The sequence below is a fragment of the Mus pahari genome, chromosome X, assembly GCF_900095145.1.
Source record: "Mus pahari chromosome X, PAHARI_EIJ_v1.1, whole genome shotgun sequence".
Lineage (NCBI taxonomy): Eukaryota > Metazoa > Chordata > Mammalia > Rodentia > Muridae > Mus > Mus pahari.
In genome coordinates, this window is record NC_034613.1 from 34,084,330 (window position 1) to 34,105,207 (window position 20,878).

The 20,878-nt window shown below is 35.2% G+C and overlaps 1 protein-coding gene across 2 annotated transcripts in view; it reads right to left on the bottom strand.

Moving 5' to 3' along the window:
• The window catches only part of Tenm1 (teneurin transmembrane protein 1), a 710,827-nt gene that overhangs the window by 335,367 nt on the left and 354,582 nt on the right, over positions 1-20,878 (bottom strand). For both annotated transcript variants that reach the window (XM_021188844.2, XM_021188842.2), the window contains exon 6: positions 4,100-4,338. In XM_021188844.2, the coding sequence (XP_021044503.1) occupies positions 4,100-4,338 (239 nt within the window). The remainder of the gene's footprint in view (positions 1-4,099; positions 4,339-20,878) is intronic.

Here is a 20,878-nt window from a genome sequence, read left to right on the forward strand (position 1 = left end):
TTGCAAGACCAAGGGGCCTCTCTTCCCAATGATGGCCGACTAGGCCATCTTCTGCTACATATGCAGCTAGAGACACGAGCTCAGGGGGTACTGGTTAATTTTCTACATTAAAACAATATATGATCTTGGATTTTTACAAAACCAGGACATTCCATGTCCCATTTAATTGCTTCCTTCTACTAAGGTATAGAAATTTGGGCCCACAAATTGTGGGCAAAAGGATCCCATCTCACTCCCCATGACTGCATCATTTTCATCACGTTCTTATTGCGCCATAATGATAGTCATAGAAATCAGGGCAATTTGGGCAAGTATAAAGGAGGCAAAAGAAAGCACTATAAGCTGTTACTCAAATTTCTCTGTGGAGAAAAATATGAAGTAGGTCTTTGACTCCCTAGAATGATTTTTATTCATGAATATAGTTCACAGAAACAAAGTGAAGAGTTTGCTCTTTCCTAATTCTATATTGCTAATATCCATCTGATTAACATTACACATTGGGCTATATAGTATGTCATGCCACCATTTATAGATTTTAATGTTTTATTATCTACAGTTTAGACACTAGCTGAATCTCTTAAAGGTGGCACGAATCATTATTATTTCATGGCAAAATCAAAAGAATCATCCATGTCATTAACTGATGATTCTGGGTCTGAAAGCTAGAATTTTTTTGCCGATTTGTTCAATGCAGCAGCCCATTTGACCCCTGTTACAATGTATTCATGATTTCCGAATGCCTGCGAGTTTCTATTCTTGCTTATTGAAATTGCTGACTCTGTAGAAATTTGATCAAAACATCAAAGATTGCAGAGAAGCTGTGTTTGTGCCCTTCAAGCCATTGATGTAGTACCTTAACCTCGCCTTCTCTTGATGCCTTGCATATGGTCATCTGTCTTCCTGACTACTACTTCATATGGCTTATTTGTAAATTCAAGCAAATGTGTTTCTGACTGGCACTGATACATCACTCATGCCACAATATCAGAGAGGATGAAGCATAAGGACATATTTTTTGATTCAGATAGAAACTATTTCAGATTTATGAGAAAGTCCTGACAATAACCTTTCCATGATATCTTCATATAATCAGTAGCTCTCCATAGCTCTCTTTACCAAATTTTAAGACTTCAAAACTTATTCAAAGGAATTATTTTCTTGCTGACTTAAAAGGTATAGTGGGTAGATGTGAGGCTGTAGCTGCTTGGCTGAACACCTCAACTCTGGCTTTTCACATACTCAATTTCTACTGCTTTCCAATGACCACTTACAGAGGCATTATGCACAGAACACCTATTGATGTCCCATTGATATTGATGTGATTTTCCCTGGTGGATTGAGGGCAACCCAGCATACAGTCATTAGTATGTAAAGGTTATGTATAATGGATAATAGAGGAAAATGAAATAGCAGAAAGGAATTTGCACGGGAAACAGAAAGCAGTAATAGTTTCAGTGAAAGATTTTCTTGTGTTATACAGCAAATGCAAAAGGGATTGAAAAAAAAAGACAACTCTTACAGGCCCCAAAAGAGTGGAGGGTGAAATGGTTTCATATTTTGAAGTATAATAGTGTTTTATTCCAACCTCAGAGAGCCATTTAAAAATCATCTTATATAATATAGTTCTTATGTGGCATCTTTCACCTGAATGTGTGTTTATGAATTCTTACGTTACTTTCCTGAGATGGTCAGCAATAGGGCAGTAATAAGATAAATCCAGGAAGACAAGTTTTCTTTTTCTTTCTTTTGGATTTTGGATAAAATTAGAAAACATCACAGTAAATATTTTCAAAAGACACCTCTTAGCCAATCAAACCACTTAGTTTTACTCACCATTGCAAGACATAACATGGTACATCTATTTAAATTTTAAAACAGCCAGGCCAATTCATCTAGTAAACTAGAACATTTACTTGTATGCTAAAAAGGAAGTGAAGGCTAATGTTAAAAAAACATGTTTTATGAGTTTGCCTTGTCATTAAACATAAATGAACAATGAGCAATATGCTTAACTATTTGGACCCAGGAACAAAAATAACAAGTGAGTATTAGAATTGTATTATTATTTTACCATTACAATGTCTTCCTTCATATATTTCCTGTTTGGATTACTTTCATGTTTATTCATTAATTTATGTATCCTCATAATCCATTAGTAAATAGAGGTCTGAACAGATTAAATTATTCAATCATGGCAAGAGGTATAGTAAGTAGCAGAAAATTTAAATCTATGTTCGTAACTATTGTAGGCCATTACCATCTGTTACGTTAAAATCATATTCTATATAAAATATCACTCCCTGAAATGACTACTAAGAAAATGAAAAACGTAAACCACTGAGTCTAAGATTATAATAAAATTTCTGACATAATTATGGAATCTTATTTCATTACATTTAAATAGAAATATAGACTTAAACGTAATATGAACTTGCCATTAAAACATTCTCATATGATCTGAATTTATTTGTACTAAGGGTACTATCTTATATGTAAAAACATTATTCCTATAATAAAGTGAACAGAAACTAACACATGTAACACCAAGTTGATTTCATAATTCAGTAATAACATTTTGAAAGGGTCTTTATGGTACTGGAACATCTCAGATTATTCCTTATTTGTATCTTTTCTTTTGAATACTTATTTACTGTGTTTGTGTGTTTGTGTGTGGATACACATGTGATGTTATGTATGTGAAGGTCATATGAATACTTGTAGGATAAAGTTCTCTCCTCCTGTAAAATGGGTTCAGGGCATTTAAGTCTGATGTCTCTTCATGATAAGCCATCTTTCTGGTCCCTATTTCTTATTGTGAATGAGTTCATGATAAAATTTATTGGAATTGCAATTCGTCCTTATCCTTCCATCTCATCAAAAGTATTCTCATTAAAGGTCACTGTAAACTAAAAAAACATACAAAGCAAGCATTGAGTGAAGCATGATATGTAAGAAATATTTATGACACAGGAAAATATCCACATTTAATAGAATATAGATTGCTTGATGAGAATTTCTAAGCAAGAATCATGGAGGCCATTAAAGGCCATGTCTCTTTGTTGCTGACATAATAGTAATAGTTCTTCAAAAGTTATCTGTTTACTTGCTTACATCCTCTTGTATTATAACTCCTAGAAAAACTGGATATGGGAAGTCTTGGATCTGTTAACACTTTGAAAAATAGGAACCAACCAAGCATGCTTTGTTATTTACAGTTATGAGAAAATTTAAACCTTTTTTATTTACTTCTCAGAATCATATTTGTTATATCTTAGTGTATAAGTCTGCTTCAGTTGGGAAATGAAATTTCAGGTTAAACCTTAAAAAAGTTGTTAATGACATACCTAGATAGATTTATTTTTCATCAGGATATCGTATCTATTCTTGGAATAAGGTTTTCAAAAAGTGTGTATTTACATTTTAAACTGGCAGAACCACTGAAGCACAGAAATTAATATTCAGTCAAAATAAAATGCCATCCAGAAAAGTCAATACAATTTTCTATTAAGTGTGGATGACTTTAATCAGAAGGACTGAAGAACAACATTTTTCCCTTAAGAGGCTGTATACAATTACCCTCCTAAGCTCCAGAACCATACATTTTCCAACTTTCTGGTGAAAATAAGGTTGTATGGTTTGGTTTCTATGAATCTTTGGAAAGATATTATGCACTAAATTTTATGAAAGTTCTTAAATAAGTAATTCTTTAACGAAATTAGTACCTGAAGATTCAATAACCGTATTACTACGCAACCTGTGATTTAAGAAGCTATTGTAGATTAGTACTTATGACTTTTAATGAGAAAAACCATAACAACTATTTAATTGAAAGGAACATGGCTAACTACAGTAACTGCAATCAGTAAGACTGTGTTAGTACTACAAATATTTCTTCTCAAAGAGTACTTTTTCCACACCAACAACAGTACTTAAGGTTAGGGATGAAAAAAAAAAGCCTAACTAGAAATCCACTTGTTAGTACAGCAGTTAGCTATGCTACAAACTTGCGCATGACAGCATTGAGAGTGAATTCCTACCGCACTGCAAATGAAACAGGCAGGTTAAAAAAGAAAGCTGACACATAGAATAAAGGGCTTACCAATTACATAGGCTAGTAACAAGGCCAAAGTCACTGTGATTGCAGTGGCGCTCAAGGCTGTGCACTTCCAATTGCAGCATCTGTATGGTTTGTTAAAAGTGAAGGCAGGTCGAGAAAAGGTGCTTCGAGGCAGTGGCCTGGGTGGTGGCGAGTAGACAGTATTGGATGTCAGAGGGTAGTTCTGACTGGCTGCACTGAAGATAGCAGAAGAACCAGACCCATGTTTGAACAGGAAATGCCTAATAGGGAAAAACAGAAAAGTTTTCCTATAAATACCAGAGCAAATTGCTACAATCCCACAAACACTACTGATTTCGAACTACCATGCTATGGCAAAACTCATGAGACCAAAAAAAGGGCTAGACAACATTTTCATGTAATTCAGAGTTAGCTGAATTTTCTTCAGTATCTTTGCCATTTCTTCCTCCTCCTCATCATCTTCTGTGTCACTCTGTCCCCCTCCCTCCCTCCTTTCCTTCCTTCCTTTCTTGCTGACAAGTAAATGTTGCTCTTCCAGATTTGATATTCGCAATGCTTTTCTCATTTATTAATCATGATTCTGAAAAGCTGACTGAATTGTACCATCACATTTTGCTAATTAGAACATTCTAGATATCCGTGTTATCTTTGCTGAGATTTGATAAATGCGATAACTCATGCAGCACACCCCCTATCCAAATATAGAACAGTTTCATAACTCCAGGAATCCTCACTTATTTTTTGAAGCAAATTTCTACCTCCATTCCCAGAGACAAATTCAATTGTAGTTTATCACCATACATTCATTATGCCTGGTGTGAAACTTCAAACAAGTGGACTAATGGTTTTATTATATTATATTCTTATAGGATGATCACAGGTTGCTCATTATTATTATAACTGGATCTTCATAAAAAATAGTGATATATTCATAAGTAAGGACTTGAGAAAAACAAATATATGTATTTAGTCCCCATAATCTACCCTTAGTAGATACTAAGTGCCATGTGTTCTATTGTGTATTCATTACTGCATTCATTTTTTACTTGTGTGAAACAGGCTATATTATCTTCCTCATCGAACATTTAAGAATGAGAAGGCAAACATAGATTAAACAGCTTGTTTCACTCGCCAACCAAGTGACAGACCTAGAATCAGCATAGAGGGTATTCAGGCTTCAAAGTCCTGAATCTTAAGCACTCTATGGTGCCTTCTATGGTAGTAAAATGCACTGCTAAACAAAACACATTCTGGTATTGAATTATATAACCTCTCAGTAAGTTATAAGTCAACATCACCTTGCAACATATGCCCAAATGCGTAAGTTTTATTTCCAGATTCCACACTGAAAGGCAAAGAAACATGTGCTCTACATGCTGGTTGATGAAAAAGGTTGACAATAGGGAATTTTGCTTGAGCATCATGAGTTTAACTGTTTTCTTCTAGAAAGCTGAGTTTCTGAGTGATATTGAGAGTCCTGTGTCTTTCTAGAGGGCAATTTAACATTCCATACCAAGATATTTTAAATATATATTTGCTTACATAATAATTATGCTTATAGGAGTTTTTCTCAGGAAATGATGTTTATGATAATTTATTTTAAAACTTATTCATTACAGTGATATTTATAGTAGCCAAAATGACCTACGCATATCCCTAATAATTGGTATTTCATTAAGTAATTTTAAAAGCACATGATTCACAGGCATTACAAATTGTACTATCAACATATTTATTCACTAAGAAGAGCACTTACATATAGTATTAAGGGAAAGAAGCCAGTCTTCAAAACATAAAATATCATTTTTTAAATAAAAAGATATGCTATTCATAGATAAGATGTAATTTTCTTTTAGAAAGTATGGAGATTTTATTAATAAAAAATGTTCTTGATCTCATGTAAACTTTATAGCTAAAATTAAAAGGTTGGTATTTGGTAAATTTTCTAGTCTCCTCTTTATCTAAAGAGGTCAGGTCCCAAGTTAGTTTTTGTAAATGTATTAGTTTGATCTTTGTATGTGTATGAGACTGGCACTATTACCTTACTCTACAGACAACAAAAATTGAGTACAAGTGATAACTGATTGTTTTTATAACACTAACATAAAGTATTATACCACTTTATACTCCTAACAAACTTATTAATGTTTATATCTCTTTTACAGATGAGAAAACAAAACAAAGAGAAGCAGAAATCGGGTCCATGGTTCCATTACCAATAATTGGTGATGAACAATTTTAAACTCTGGAGCCACTTCTATCAGACAATAAGTGTACTAGGTTTATGCAGCTCCTGAAAAACATTAAGATTTTAATGTTGATCTATTAAAGTCCAGAAGAAGCACATTTTGTGTTGAATTCGGCATGTAGACTTTCAACGGAGCTTTATTACTTTTCCCTTTGGCTTAATGAGAAGAACATGAGAATTGCACCTATAGAGTAAGAAAATTGGAAGGAACTTCCTTATAAATCACCCAGTAGCTCAATGCCTTCATTTTTCAATGAGAATAACTGGGACCTAAAGAATCAAAGTGACTTATATAACTAGCTAATATTGCGAATGAAACTGGTATCAGATATTCCCCACTTAGTATTTTCCATTGTCTGATGTTATCAGTGACACTAATCCTCATTAAAGAAGGATCATGGTCTAATAACCTATGTTAACTGACTCAATAAAGAAACACTATCTGTTCAAACCATGTTGCACAATGTATGTGTATTCTTTTGTATGCCTTTCTGCTGCTTTGTTCTTTTGTTAACTTGACCAAAGCTGAAATCATCTGGAAAGAAGGAGGCTCAGTTAAGGAATTGTGTCCATCATACTGGCCTGCAGACAACTCTATGGGATATTTTGAATGATGATGGATATGGAAGTGCCTAATCCATTCTGCACTGGTGGTCCTAGATGGCATAAGAAAGCATGATAGACAAGCTAAGGGAAATAAGCAGTAACTGTTTTCCTCCAGGGCTTCTACTTTGGTTTCTCTCTCAGATTTTACTTTGAGCTCACTCACTGATAAGAGGATAAGGTCAAAGTTGCATTTGGTCATGGTGTTTCAGCACAGCAATAGAAACCCTAGTTAATACAAAAATTCATACCAGGCTGGGAATTATTGCCATAACAGATATGGTCGTGTATTTTGAGGAGGATTGTTGGTAGCATTTGAACATTAGGCTGGAAAAGACATTGGATACTCAGAGTTTAGTAGACTCTTGATTGTGGGTTCTTGGAAGGGCAGATTTTTGAGCAATGCAGATAATATAAGCCTGTCTTATGGGATTTCAGAGGCAAGAAAAGATTCTTTTGGGACCTTTAATGTGCTATTTTTAATAATATTTAATGTTTTTAATAGCTGAAGAATTGGCTATGATTAACAAGAGACTACAACTACTAAAGTGAAAAATTTGTTTTGCAGGAACAATTGATGCTTGGCAGCTAGGTCATAAGAAAATTCTTGAGCAAATGGATGTATCTGGAGGATATCATCCTTAGTGAGGTAACCCAATCACAAAAGCAGTCACTAGATATGCACTCACTGATAAGCGGATATTAGCCCAGAAACTTAGAATACCCAAGATACATTTTGCAAAACAGAAGAAAACCAAGAAGGTTGACCATTGGGTGGATACTTCATTCCTCCTTAGAATAAGGCACAGAATACCCATGAAAGGATATAGGTACAGAGACAAAATTTAGAGCTAAGATGAAAGGATGGACTATCCAGAGACTACCCCATCCGGGAATCCAGCCCATCATCAGCCACTAAACCCAGATACTAATGCACATGCCAGCAAGATTCTGCTGAAAGGACCCTGATATAGTGGCCTCTTGTGAGGCTATGCCAGTGCCTGGCAAACACAGAAGTGGATGCTCACAGTCAGCTATTGGATGGAACACAGGACCCCCAATGGAGGAGCTAGAGAAAGTATCCAAGGAGCTGAAGGGGGCTGCAACCCTGTAGGTGGAACAACAATATGAACTAACCAGTACCCTCTGAGCTTGTGTCTCTAGCTGCATATGTAGCAGAAGATGGCCTAATCGGCCATCATTGGGAAGAGAGGCCTTGTTCTTGTAAACTTTATATGACTCAGCACAGGGGAAGGCCAGGGCCAAGTAGTGGGAGTGGGTAGGTAGAGGAGCAGGGGTGAGGATAGCATTTGAAATGTAAATAAAGAAAATAATAATAAGTAAATTAAAAAAATAATATGAAAAAAAAAGAAAAAGAAAATGCTGCGATTATGAGACCATCACCATTTCTCTGCAAGTGTTTCCCCAGGGTCAGCAAATGGTAGCTGTAGTCTAGAGTTAGTCAACTGAACCAGGTGTGGTGTACACTTCCTAGAGTGTACTGGTTTTGAAGGCATGAAATGGTCATGGAAAGCACCTGGGGCTTGGCACTGAGAGGCCATTGGTGAAGGTGAAGTCTTAGTTTTCATGAAGACCCCAGCATTTCAGAAATGCCAATATCATGGGATGACTGACAAGGACAGTGTGGAGTGGAGCTGGCCTGAGCCTCCAACAAGCTGTGTGTGCTGCCAACAGTAGAATGGAGAAATGAATCCTCATGGGGTCTAAAAGACCATGATTCCCTGATATATGACACTGAAGTTTACACTACTGGACTTTGATTTTGCCCCGGTTAATACATCCCACCCCCCAAATTAAGGAAGTATGTAACTTGGATTTTGATTTTATAGGAGTACACACTTGAGAGACTTTGAACTTGTAGAGAACGTTTGGGGTTTTAGAAAAGCAGGATATTTTAAGATACTTGGATATTTTAAAGACACTGAATTTTTTAAAGAGTATAGGGCTTTGGAATTATTTATACTTTGATATTGATATTAATATAAGATCTTAGAGATGAATAGGAAAGAAAGGCCATGGATTAATAAGCAGCATGTTTCTGTGTCAAGTTGACCAGGTGTCAATTTTGCTGTTTTTTGGTTTTTTGTTTTGTTTTCCCACCATGATACAAGATAGAGTCATCTAAGAGGAGAGAAACACAATTGAGAAAATGTCTCCATAAGATTGGGCTAGAGGCAACTCCATACAGAAGTTTCTTAATTACTGATGGGTATGGGAGTTACCAGACCATTCTGGGCAGTATCAACCCTCGGCTGGTGGTCTTGGAAGGTATAAGAAATCAGGATGTGCAAGCTATGGTGAGCAAGCCAGTAAGGAACATTCGTCTATGCTTCTGCCTCAGTTCTTGCTCTGACTTCTCTCAATAATGGACTATGAGGTGGAAGTATTAAATGAAATAAACCCTCTTATCTCCAAGTTGCTTCTTCATAATAGTATTTTAGCACAACATTAGAAACTCCATCTGAGATACTTATGATCCAAATTCTTGTAGCTCTACTTTCAGGACAAGTTCTCTATTCTCTAAGCCATCTCTTGAGCCTTCTTTTGTATGCCATATGTTCTCATAGCCTCTTTTAAAGACTGATTATTTTGGGTGAATAGGCAAATATCCCAGGATAAGCTACCCTTCAGGAGATAAAAGAAGTATTGCTGTTTCTAAAAGGCATGTAATTTATCTCAATAATGAAATAATGGAGATATGGTATATAAATAGCAACAAGAGAAAATATATTTTATTGGATAAGTGACCCATACCATTGTTTTGTTTTTATGTAATTGTACTTCGTTTGATCATTAAATTTACTAAGGAGTAAGAAATGTAGCAATTTATGAGCAATACAGCCTTACTAGCCTCTGACCTCTACCCTGGGAGTATTTTGAGGTGATAAAGTGTCACAGACATATAACTAATCCTATATAGCATCTTTCTGATATACTTTTATCAGCTAAAGAGAAAACCCAGGAGTACAGACCTTTTTACCTAATGTTTAAAGATAAAAATTCTTCAATCTTTTGCATATTTATGAAGAACAACAATTGGATTTTGAAGACAATGTAAGTGGCCCAATATGCTAGATATTGATTTAGTTTGGTATATCATTAAGAGGTAGAAGAAAGAGAGAGAATTGTTGGCTATTATGATGGCAATTACAAGCAATAATCAATATCCCTGAGCACTGTAATTTCATCTGATGTATACCAAAGAATTTCCAAATGCAGTTTCATAAGTAAAATATTACACCTTAATGAATAAATTCAACAGTCACAGCAGAGCAGCATTTAAACTAATTCATGTTTGAGTGGAATCCAAATCACAGTCCTCAGTGAGAGTAGATAATAAAATAAGTTTGTATATTAAGGTTCTTGTTTTCTTATTAACAAGCCAAGTCTAAGTGTCTATGCTAAAAGCAATCTATACTGTGATATGTATCCTGAGAAACAGCAATATAAATGGTGTGTACTGTCATTAGCTTTGCAGGTCATTGTGGAAAGTGAATCTGGTACCTAATGTGTTTTCATAGTCCTTTAAAAAATTAGGAATATAAAGACAAATGCACAGTGTTCTACTTCAGCTATGTGCTCATAAAATCAGATCATCTGTCTACACACATTGCTTTTCCCCTCAGGTCCTGAGGATATACTAAAATGTTGTTATCAATTTCATACAACTGGGTTTCTTTTCTGCCACAGAGCAAATGATGAAAATGCAGTTCAAGAGTTTATGTGTAAGTATTGCTTCTTTTTGCATCTGTTTTAATATTCAAGTTCAAATTTAAAAAAGGAAAGTAAGGTATTACCAAAGGAAATGGGAACATAAGGAAATTGGAAAAAAAATCTTTAAGACTGATGAGACCCAGTAGTGGTAAATGGGAGTATCATAAATGCTCCTGTATGGATTTTAAAATCATCTATAAAAGGGTGAAAATGAACTCTTTTAAGCCCTTATACTACATAATTCTGAAGGTATCTGTAAGCATTAAATAATGTGATTTAATATCGCACTTAAAATTCTACAGGAAATACACAGAAATCTACAGCTTTTAAACAACACATACATAAATAATCAATAGTTTTTCTCTTTTATATCTTGTAAACATTCTTATTACAGTAGCTATAAGCATTTGGATCATTTCTTTTTCCCAGAGAAAGAGGTTCCCCTTGCTTCTAGTGAAAGTGAAGTTGATTTTAAAAATTATGAGTAGAGCTAAATTACAATTGGATGGAATAGTGAAATTTAGTTACCTATTTTTAAAGTTATTAAATGTAGTTTGGTTATAAAAATCTAAATAACATGACATAAATTTGCCATCTTAAACTTTTCAAATTATATAGTGTTAAGTACTTTGTGAGAAGTTTCTAGAATTACTTTCTTCTAAAATCTGAAACATCATTTGCCAATTAAACAACTCTTTTCCCCAGTACGCATTATTCCCTTCTCATTTCTGTGATTTTGACTACTTTACCATTAAGGAAATATACAGTATTAATATTTTCATGACTGAATCATTTCATTTAGCATGACTTCTTTAAGATTCATTTATTTAACAGCATGTGACAGCATGTTCTTCCCTTTTAAGGTCAAATAATATTCCACTATATGTATAAATCACATTTTCTTTATCTGATCACTCTCTTATCAATACTTAGGGTAGTTCTCTCTCTTGGCTATTTGGAAATCCTTCTCTGAAAACAAGAGAATTAGCGTCTCTTTAATGTCTGATTTTAGTTGACTTGAATACACACCTAAAGGAAGCTTTATGGGATCATATGCTACTTTTTTTTTTTTTCTGAGAAACTGCTATGCCACTTTTCCATAGAAGCTTATATTTTTTTTCAAAAGATTTATTTATTTTATGTATATGAGTACACTGTCATTGTCTTCAGACATCAGATTCCATTACAGATGGTTGAAGGCCACCATGTTGTTGCTGGGAATTGAACTCAGGACCTCTGGAAGAGCAGTCAGTGCTCTTGACCGCTGAGCCATCTCTCCAGCCCAGAACTGATCTTACATGGGTCCAGTAACTATAGTAGTTGAGGGTTAATAATGGCAATACTTGTACTGAGTCTAGAGAATGGTGTTTCATAGCCTTTACTCTACTGTCCGGCTCTTTCTTACTTCCCACATTTTCCTCTGCAATATCCCTGAGCCTTAGAGGAGATGGTGCTCATGTCTTGCTTCGGGCGGGACCCATAACCGTTTCTTACGTTCTGTATCTTGAGCAGCCATGAGTGTCTGTACTCACCACTGTCCTTTGTTTGGAGGGAATTCCCTCACTGAATGGGAGTCACTCTTGTCTGTGGATATAAGCATAGATATTTAAAGAGCAGTTCACTGCTTTGTCGATTTAGCTAAACATCAGGAACAAGATCCCTGCCTACCTGAGCCTATGAACTCCCCAGGCCTGAGTTGTTAGCCAGACTTATAGACCCAAGCATAGGTCATCCTCCTCACCTCCCAAACTTATTTCCCATGAAGAAGCTTATATTTTTAAATCCCACTAACAGTGTGGAAAGTTTTCAATTTTTCACATGTTTATTATTATCTTTTCAATGTTTATTATTGTGGTTTTTTAGGTTTACTTATTTTACTTAATGTGTGAGTTTGTTTTGGCTATATGTGTATACAGGCACCATGCACGTGTCTGGTGCTTGCAGAGGTCAAAAGAGCGCTTCTCAAGTCCTAGAACTAGGGTTACAGATGGGTAGGTGTGAGCTGCCTGCTGTGGGGTTTGGTTCCCTGGAAGAGCAGCAAGTGCTCTTAAAAGTGAGGCATTTTTCCAGCCCTTGGGCTTCTGTTTGGATTATAGTCTTATTAATGTGTTTTTTACTTGCATTTTTGTGATTTTACATCTTTCCACATTTATTTTGGGATTTTTGTTAACTGTCTTCAGAGAAATATGTATTCAATCTAATGGTTCAAAAAACACATATAAATAGAAAAGAAAACAGTAATTTGAGTTAGCTCCATTGTCTTCTCTGCTGATAAAATATCTAGAACTGACTGTGGAAAGGTGTTTCCGTCTCAATACTCTATTTTCCATTACTCCAAATTAGAATAAATACTCATAAAAGGTAGTTATATAATTTTTTCTTGAGCTTATTAGTGTTATATGTTTGAAAATGAAGTGGGGTAAATAAGTTTATTTCTATACTAATAGTTACATCAAGGACAATTTCATTTTTGTTTCTTATTCTTAATTCCAAATATTTGGATAGCCTCTGTTCATATTTCCCCTGCAAATCTCACCTGCCAAATATTGAGAAACTCCTGTTCTTGTGTCATTTATAATTTTAAGTAGATCTTACCTGCATTCCTATAGAATTCTTAATTTTATGAAGTTTAAATCTGAGCTAATAATCCATTCTCAAATAGCAATATTATGTGATCTTCATTAGTATTATGGTCTTTTTCAGATGCATTTTTCTGTAAGAAGAAATACATTCTGAATGTTACTATTTCCCTGATTACATATCTGCTGAACACAGGAAGCATATTCCAGCTTTAAGGTCTCCTATGTCAGATGTATATAAGAAAACATTAACACACTGGTTTGCAGGATGCCTTCGCTCCTTTTACAGTGCTTTCCTTATGTTTATCAGAAACTGCAGAGAAGCTTTACTTGTGACACATTAAAAATATGGCTGTCTAAACAAGACCTGAACAAGGGCAGCATCAGTAGGCATGCTAAAGTTGAAGAGGAAATCTTACAGGGTCTAAACTCTAGACAAAGAACTACAGACAACAAAGTAAGGCTGAAAGCAGGAGAAATAGTTTCTTCCCACCTCCAAAGAAGTACAACTGGTCAGCCCTGAATTATGTGTGTGTGTATATATGTGTGTGTGTGTATGCACATATCAAATATATACATATTTGCTAGTGTATATTTGATATATATATATATATATATATATATATATATATATATATATTCAACTCAAATGGGCTGAGCAGATTATATTTATATATCAAGGTATACACACACACACACACTCACACACACACAAATACACCCATGTAGCAATTACCGTAATAATTTAAAAAGAGGATGTTTATTCAAGAAAGAATAGGAGACACATAGGAAGATTGAAAGAAGAAAGAGTAGAGGCAATGGTGAAATTATATTTTAACTTAAAAATATAAAAACTAATGACCTTGACCTTGGTTCACTGTGTAGAATGAAGCTTAAGGATTCTAAGGTAAATGTAAGCAAGTATCTTTTGTTTTATCATATTGAAATGATTAAATGTTTTCTTTTTTTGTATAATATAAACCTAGCAGATAAATTGATTTACAAGCTGGTAAAGTGGAGAACCACCTCTTGCAAATTGTGCTCAAATGTCTACATGTTTAATGTGGCCGGCATATGCATGTACATACATACACAATATACATATTAAATAGAAAGATATCTGAATTTTAAAAGTTCATTCATATCTCAAATTTTGTGAGATATTTTGGTAATGAAGGATTATTTCAATAAAAATGCGAGTGATTTTTAAATACTCAATAACAATAGCAAGGCAAAGGACATTTAATGAAAACTTTATTACATGCTAGATATTGGGGTAAATTACCTTATATTTTTATTATATTCTCATGATAACCCAATAATATAGATGAAAGCTACATTTTGTAGGTGAGGTGACCAAAGACCAGATACTTTGCAAATTTCCTAAGATCACACAACTGGTAAATTATTGAGTTTAATATTAACTTCAGTTTTGTTGAGTCCTACAAAATGACCTACATGAGAGTAGGTATTTCTTTGTTTTACAAATTGTACTCTATTCTTACAATCTGAAAACACATACAACGAAAATAGGTGGTCAGTGAATATTTTATAATTTATGCATGATTCATGAAACTCAATTATTGTGGATATACTAGCTCTCAATATAAGACATAATGCTAATCTTTGAGAATGGTTTACAGTATATTCTGCTCATATTTACCTTCCTTTCCTTCAGCCTCCCTTATCCAAGTCCTGTTCCCTACTCACTCTGCTTCATCTCTTCTTTGTGATTAAGCCAATCCAGTACAGTTTATACTGCACACAGGTTTTTGGATGTGTGACCTTCCACTGAAGCTTGGTCAACATACCACAAGCTAAGTTATTTAATATTTTTTACTTAAAATATATTTTGCATAAAATATATTTTTATCATTGTTTCTCCTCCTCTCAAATCCTCTCAGAGCTTCCTCACTTCCCCACCCACTCAAAATCATACCTTTTCTTTATCTCCCTCATTAGAAAACAGAAAAGAGAAGTAACCAAACAAACATATCAGAATAAGACAAAACAAAGAGAATAATCGATCTAAAGAACAAGTTAGAGAAACATGTACAAACATACATATACACACACACAAATAAAGGCATGTGTGCATGCATGCATATGCATGTGCACACACATCATAAAAACACAAAATTAGAAAATATAATATATAAGTCAAAGACCTATAAAGTTAAAATAAAATAATAGAAAAATCATTATGAGTAAAAATAAACCCTTAAAGATACCACTTAGTTTGTTTTGTGTCTGCCATCTACAGCTGTCATGAGGCCTGCCACTAAGTGTGGTTTGTAGACTCAGTGAAACTCCATTGAACAAAAGTAGTTTTTCATTTTGGCGCAATTGCCAATTGGTGATCGTTTCTGAGCTAGTGATGGGGGATTGTGTCTTCTTCCATTCTCAGTGCTGGGACCCCTTCTGGCTTTGATCTATTTGGGTATTTTACATGCTGCCTTAGTATCTGTAAATTCATATATATATATATATATATATATATATATATATATATATATATATATATATATATATCAGCTCTGATGTGTCTCCAGGCCTGGTTTCCTTGGTGTCCTCTATCTTTACTGGCTCCTACAGACTTTCTGTCTCCTCTTCTGCTAAGTACCCTGAGCTATGAGGGGAGAGACTTGATAAAGACATCCCATTTAGGACTGAGTGTTTGAAGGTATCTCACTCTCTGAAAATTATACAGTTATGAGTCTCTGAATTGTTCCCATCTACTGCAGGAGGACTCTTCTATCATGATGGCCAAGTAAGGCATCATTTATATCAAATGATTCTTCTTCTCCCAGAAGCTATCAATTTCCAAGTGCTCCTTGGCTATGAGTGGCACTTTGTGTCCTCCTTCCCTCTCCATGCTGGGATTTTCTGTCTTGACATTGTACATGTTTTGTGCATGCTGTCACAACTGCTGTGATTTTATATGTGCAACTTCCCTGATGTGACCAGCAAATACTGTTTCCTTGAAGTCATTCACCACCTCTGGTTCTTACAACTTTTCTACTGCTTCTCCTGCAATGATCTCTGAACTCTGGGAGGACACCATGTGTTAGAGAAGTCTCATTTAGAGCTGATCATTCTATAGTCTGTTATTCTGTGTACCTTCACCAGTTGTGGGTCTCAATGTTAAATGCAATCTACTGCAAAAAGAATCTGGCTTATCAGTGTGAGCAACCAGTGGTTACACAGCTCATAGGATCTATGAGACAATCTACTACTATTACTCTGCTAAATGGGCATAATATTAATATAACTTACAATGACCTACTATTATACCCATAGATTAGTGCATTACTCAACCCTTGTCAGACAATGTAATCTTTATTATTATTATTATTATTATTATTATTATTATTATTATTATCTATTTTCTTTATTTACATTTCAAATGCTATCCCCTTTCCTGGTTTCTCCTCTGAAAACCCCCATCCCTTTTCCCCTTCCCCTGCTCAACAACCCATCCACTCCCGCTTCCTGGCCTTGGCATTCCCTTACACTGGGGCTTAGAGCCTTTCCAGGACCAAGGGCCTCTCCTCCCATTGATGACCAACTAGGCCATTCTCTGCTACATATGCAGCTAGAGCCATGAATCCCACCACATGTATTCTTTGGTCAGACAAAGTAATCACATGGTAATCTGTTATTTATAATTTCAAAGATGAATGTTTATATATATGCAAAGCACCTAACTGAATCTTTTAATGGAAATATTTCTATCAAATCAAAATTATTGAAAACAGAAAATTATATTAAGAATGTTATACATATTGAAAGCTATCAGAAAATTGAAGTTTTTGTCTTGTTTCCATTTATAATGTGAGGGATGTCTGAATTTCCATATAAACCAAACATTTCTGATAAAGCAACTTAAAGGTAAAATGGGACTGTGGTCCTGGTATAGACAGAAAATAAAAATACTGAAAACTCTATAATATTTAATTAAGTTGCTTTAGTAGACCCTCAAATACATTAAATGAGTGTGTATAAATTTCATAATACTCACTTTTAGTAAATGACTCATTATTTAAGTTATACTCACGCTTCGTATATCTAATTTTTACAAAAACTTAATGTTAAGGGCCTGTAGATATTGCACAGTGATTGCAGGCTCTTGTTCTTGCAGAGGACTGGGGTTTGGTCCCCAGTACCTACATGGTGGCTTATAACTGCCAATATCTCTAGTTCTAGGGTATCCAATGCCTTCTTCTGACATCCATCAGTACCAGGCATGCATGTGGTACACATATACACATTTGTAGGCAGAACATTGATATACATAAAATCAAATATATTAAAAGCTATACCAGATGAAAAGTAAATATGAAATTATTATTTTCTATTAATACAAATGTTGAATAAAAAAGGCTCAGGTCAATACATAAAACCCCTTTAGATTAGTAAGCTTAGTAGATTTGAATGAACTATATTTAATATTAAGTTGGGACTTGAAGCAAGATTTAGAAGTTATAATCCTGTCAAATTTGATAAAAATTAGAAAAATGATTGGTAAGCAAGTTTATCAACATCCAGTGCGATTTATATATCTTTCTCAAGAAGGAAAAATTAAAGATTACTCAATGGTTTTAAGTAGCTCATTCCCCAGCAGAGAATTCTGAAACAGAACAAGCATACAGCATGGAGAACTCTGTGAATGTATCTTTCACATTAAAGCAGATTCCGCATTTTTTGGTACTTGCAAAAATTTTCTTAGTTTTATAAATAAGCTTTTGCATTTCTACTCAGCTTCTTGAATTTTTGTTTATTTAATTCCTTCTTTCCTTCCTTCTTTCTTCCACACATTCTTAAACCAAATTACACATAACATCATATTTTCACTCTAAAAATTTTAGATTCAGAAATAATAGTAATTGTGTTCTAGTGGTTAAATTTGTCAGAATTTTCCTTCATGATTATCTGTGGTTTTTGAATTTTTAAAATGAAAGTGTGCTACTTTTCTTCGACTCTTCATGGTCTATCCATTGATAATCTGTTAGCTTTATTTTACCATTGATATTGCCCCCAGTGTCCTTTGTTTCTGGACATTCTATATCTTGTGTACATCTTACCACATATGTCTCTGTTCGAGGCTTCTGCATTTTTAAATAATTTTAGGAAAGAAAAGTATCAGAAGAGCTGATATTCCTTTTACGAAGTATTGGGCTTATTTTTTTAAAAGTCTTTTATTAGATAATTTCTTCATTTACATATCAAATGCTATCCCGAATGTCCTCTATACCCTCCCCACACCCTGCTTCCCTGCCCACCCACTCCCACTTCTTGGCCCTGGCGTTCCCCTGTATGGGGCATATAAAGTTTACAAGACCAAGGGGCCTCTCTTCCCAACGATGGCTGACTAGGCCATCTTCTGCTATATATGCAGCTAGAGACACGAGCTCTGGGGGTACTGATTAGTTCATATTGTTGTTCCACCTATAGGGTTGCAGACAACCTTCAGTACCTTGGGTAATTTCTCTAGCTCCTCCATTGGAGACCCTGTGTTCTATTCTATAGATGACTGTGGGCATCCACTTCTATATTTGTCAGGCATTGGCACAGCCTCACAGAGATAGCTATATCAGTGTCAAGATCTTGCTGGCATATGCAATAGTGTCTGCGTTTGGTGGCTGATTATGGGATGGACCCTCGAATGGGGCAGTCTCTGGATGGTCCATTCTTTCCTCTTAGCTCCAAACTTTGTCTCTGCCACTTCTTTCATGGGTATTTTATTCCCTACTTCAGGGAGGAATGAAGAATCCACATGTTGGTCTTCCTTATTCTTGATTTTCTTGTGTTTTGGAGATTGTATCTTGGATATTCTAGGTTTCTGGGTTAATATCCACTTATCAGTGAGTACATATCAAGTGAGTTCTTTTGTGATTGAGTTACCTCACTCAGGATGATATCCTCCACATACATCCATTTGCCTAAGAATTTCATAAATTCATTGTATGTAAGAGCTGAGTAGTACTCCATTGTGTAAGTGTACCACATTTTCTGTACCCATTCCTCTGTTGAGGGACATCTGGGTTCTTTCCAGCTTCTGGCTATTATAAATAGGGCAGCTATGAACATAGTGGAGCATGTGTCCTTATTACCAGTTGGAAGATCTTCTGGGTATATACCTAGAAGAGGTATTGCTGGATCTTCTGGTAGTACTATGTCCAGTTTTCTGAGGAACCGCCAGACTGATTTCCAGAGTGGTTGTACAAGCTTGCAATCCCACCAGCAATGGAGGAGTGTTCCTCTTTCTCCACATCCTTGCTAGCATCTGCTGTCCCCTGAATTTTTGATCTTAGTCATTCTGATTGGTGTGAGATGAAACCTCAGGGTTGTTTTGATTTGCATTTCCCTGATGATTAAGGATGTTGAACATTTTTTCGAGTGCTTCTCAGCCCTTCAGTACTCCTCAACTGAGAATTCTTTGTTTAGCTCTGTACCTCAGTTTTAATGGGGTTATTTGAATTTTTGGAGTTCAGCTTCTTGAGCTCTTTGTCTATATTGGATATTAGTCTCCTATCAGATTTAGGATTGGTAAAAATTCTTTCCTAATCTTTTGGTGGTCTCTTTGTCTTATAGACAGTATCTTTTGCCTTACAGAAGCTTTGCAATTTTATGAGGTCCCATTTGTTGATTCCTGATCTTACAGCACAGGCCATTGCTGTTCTGTTAAGGCATTTTTTTCCCCCTGTGCCCATTTCTTCAAGGCTTTTCTCCACTTCCTCCTCTATATATTTCAGTGTCTCTGGTTTTATGTGGAGGTCTTTGATCCACTTAGACTTGAGCTTTGTTCAAGGAGTTAAAGATGGATCAATTCGTATTCTTCTCCATGCTAGCAGCCAGTTGTGCCAGCACCATTTGTTGAAAATGCTGTCTTTCTTCTACTGGATGGTTTTAGCTCCTTTGTCAAAGATCAAGTAATCATAGGTGTGTGGGTTCATTTCTGGGTATTCAGTTCTGTTCCATTGATCTACCTGACTGTCACTATACCAGTACCATGCAGTTTTTATCAAAATTGCTCTGTAGTACAGCTTGAGGTCAGGCATGGTGATTCCCCGAGAGGTTTTTTTATTGTCTAGAATAGTTTTTGCTATCCTAGGTTTTTCATTATTCCAGATGAATTTTCAAGTTGCCCTTTCTAATTCAGTGAAGAATTGAATTGGACTTTTGATGCGGATTGCACTGAATCTGTAGATTGCTTTCGGCAGGATAGCCATTTTTACTATATTAATCCTGCCGATCCAGGAGCATGTGAGATCTTTCCATTTTTGAGATCTTCTTCAATTTCTTTCTTCAGAGACTTGAAATTTTTGTCATATAGTTCTTTCACCTCCTTAGTATTTTATATTTTTGTGACTATTGTAAAGTGTGTTCTTTCCCTAATTTCTTTTTATCCTGTTAATCCTTTGTGTAGAGAAAGACCATTGATTTGTTTGAGTTAATTTTATATCCAGCTACTGCACTGAAGCTGTTTATCAGGTTTAGCAGTTCTCTGGTGGAATTTTTAGGGTCACTTATATATAATCATATCATCTGCAAATAGTGATATTTTGACTTCTTCCTTTCCAATTTGTAGCCTCTTAATCTTCTTTAGTTGTCTAATTGCTCTGGCTAGGACTT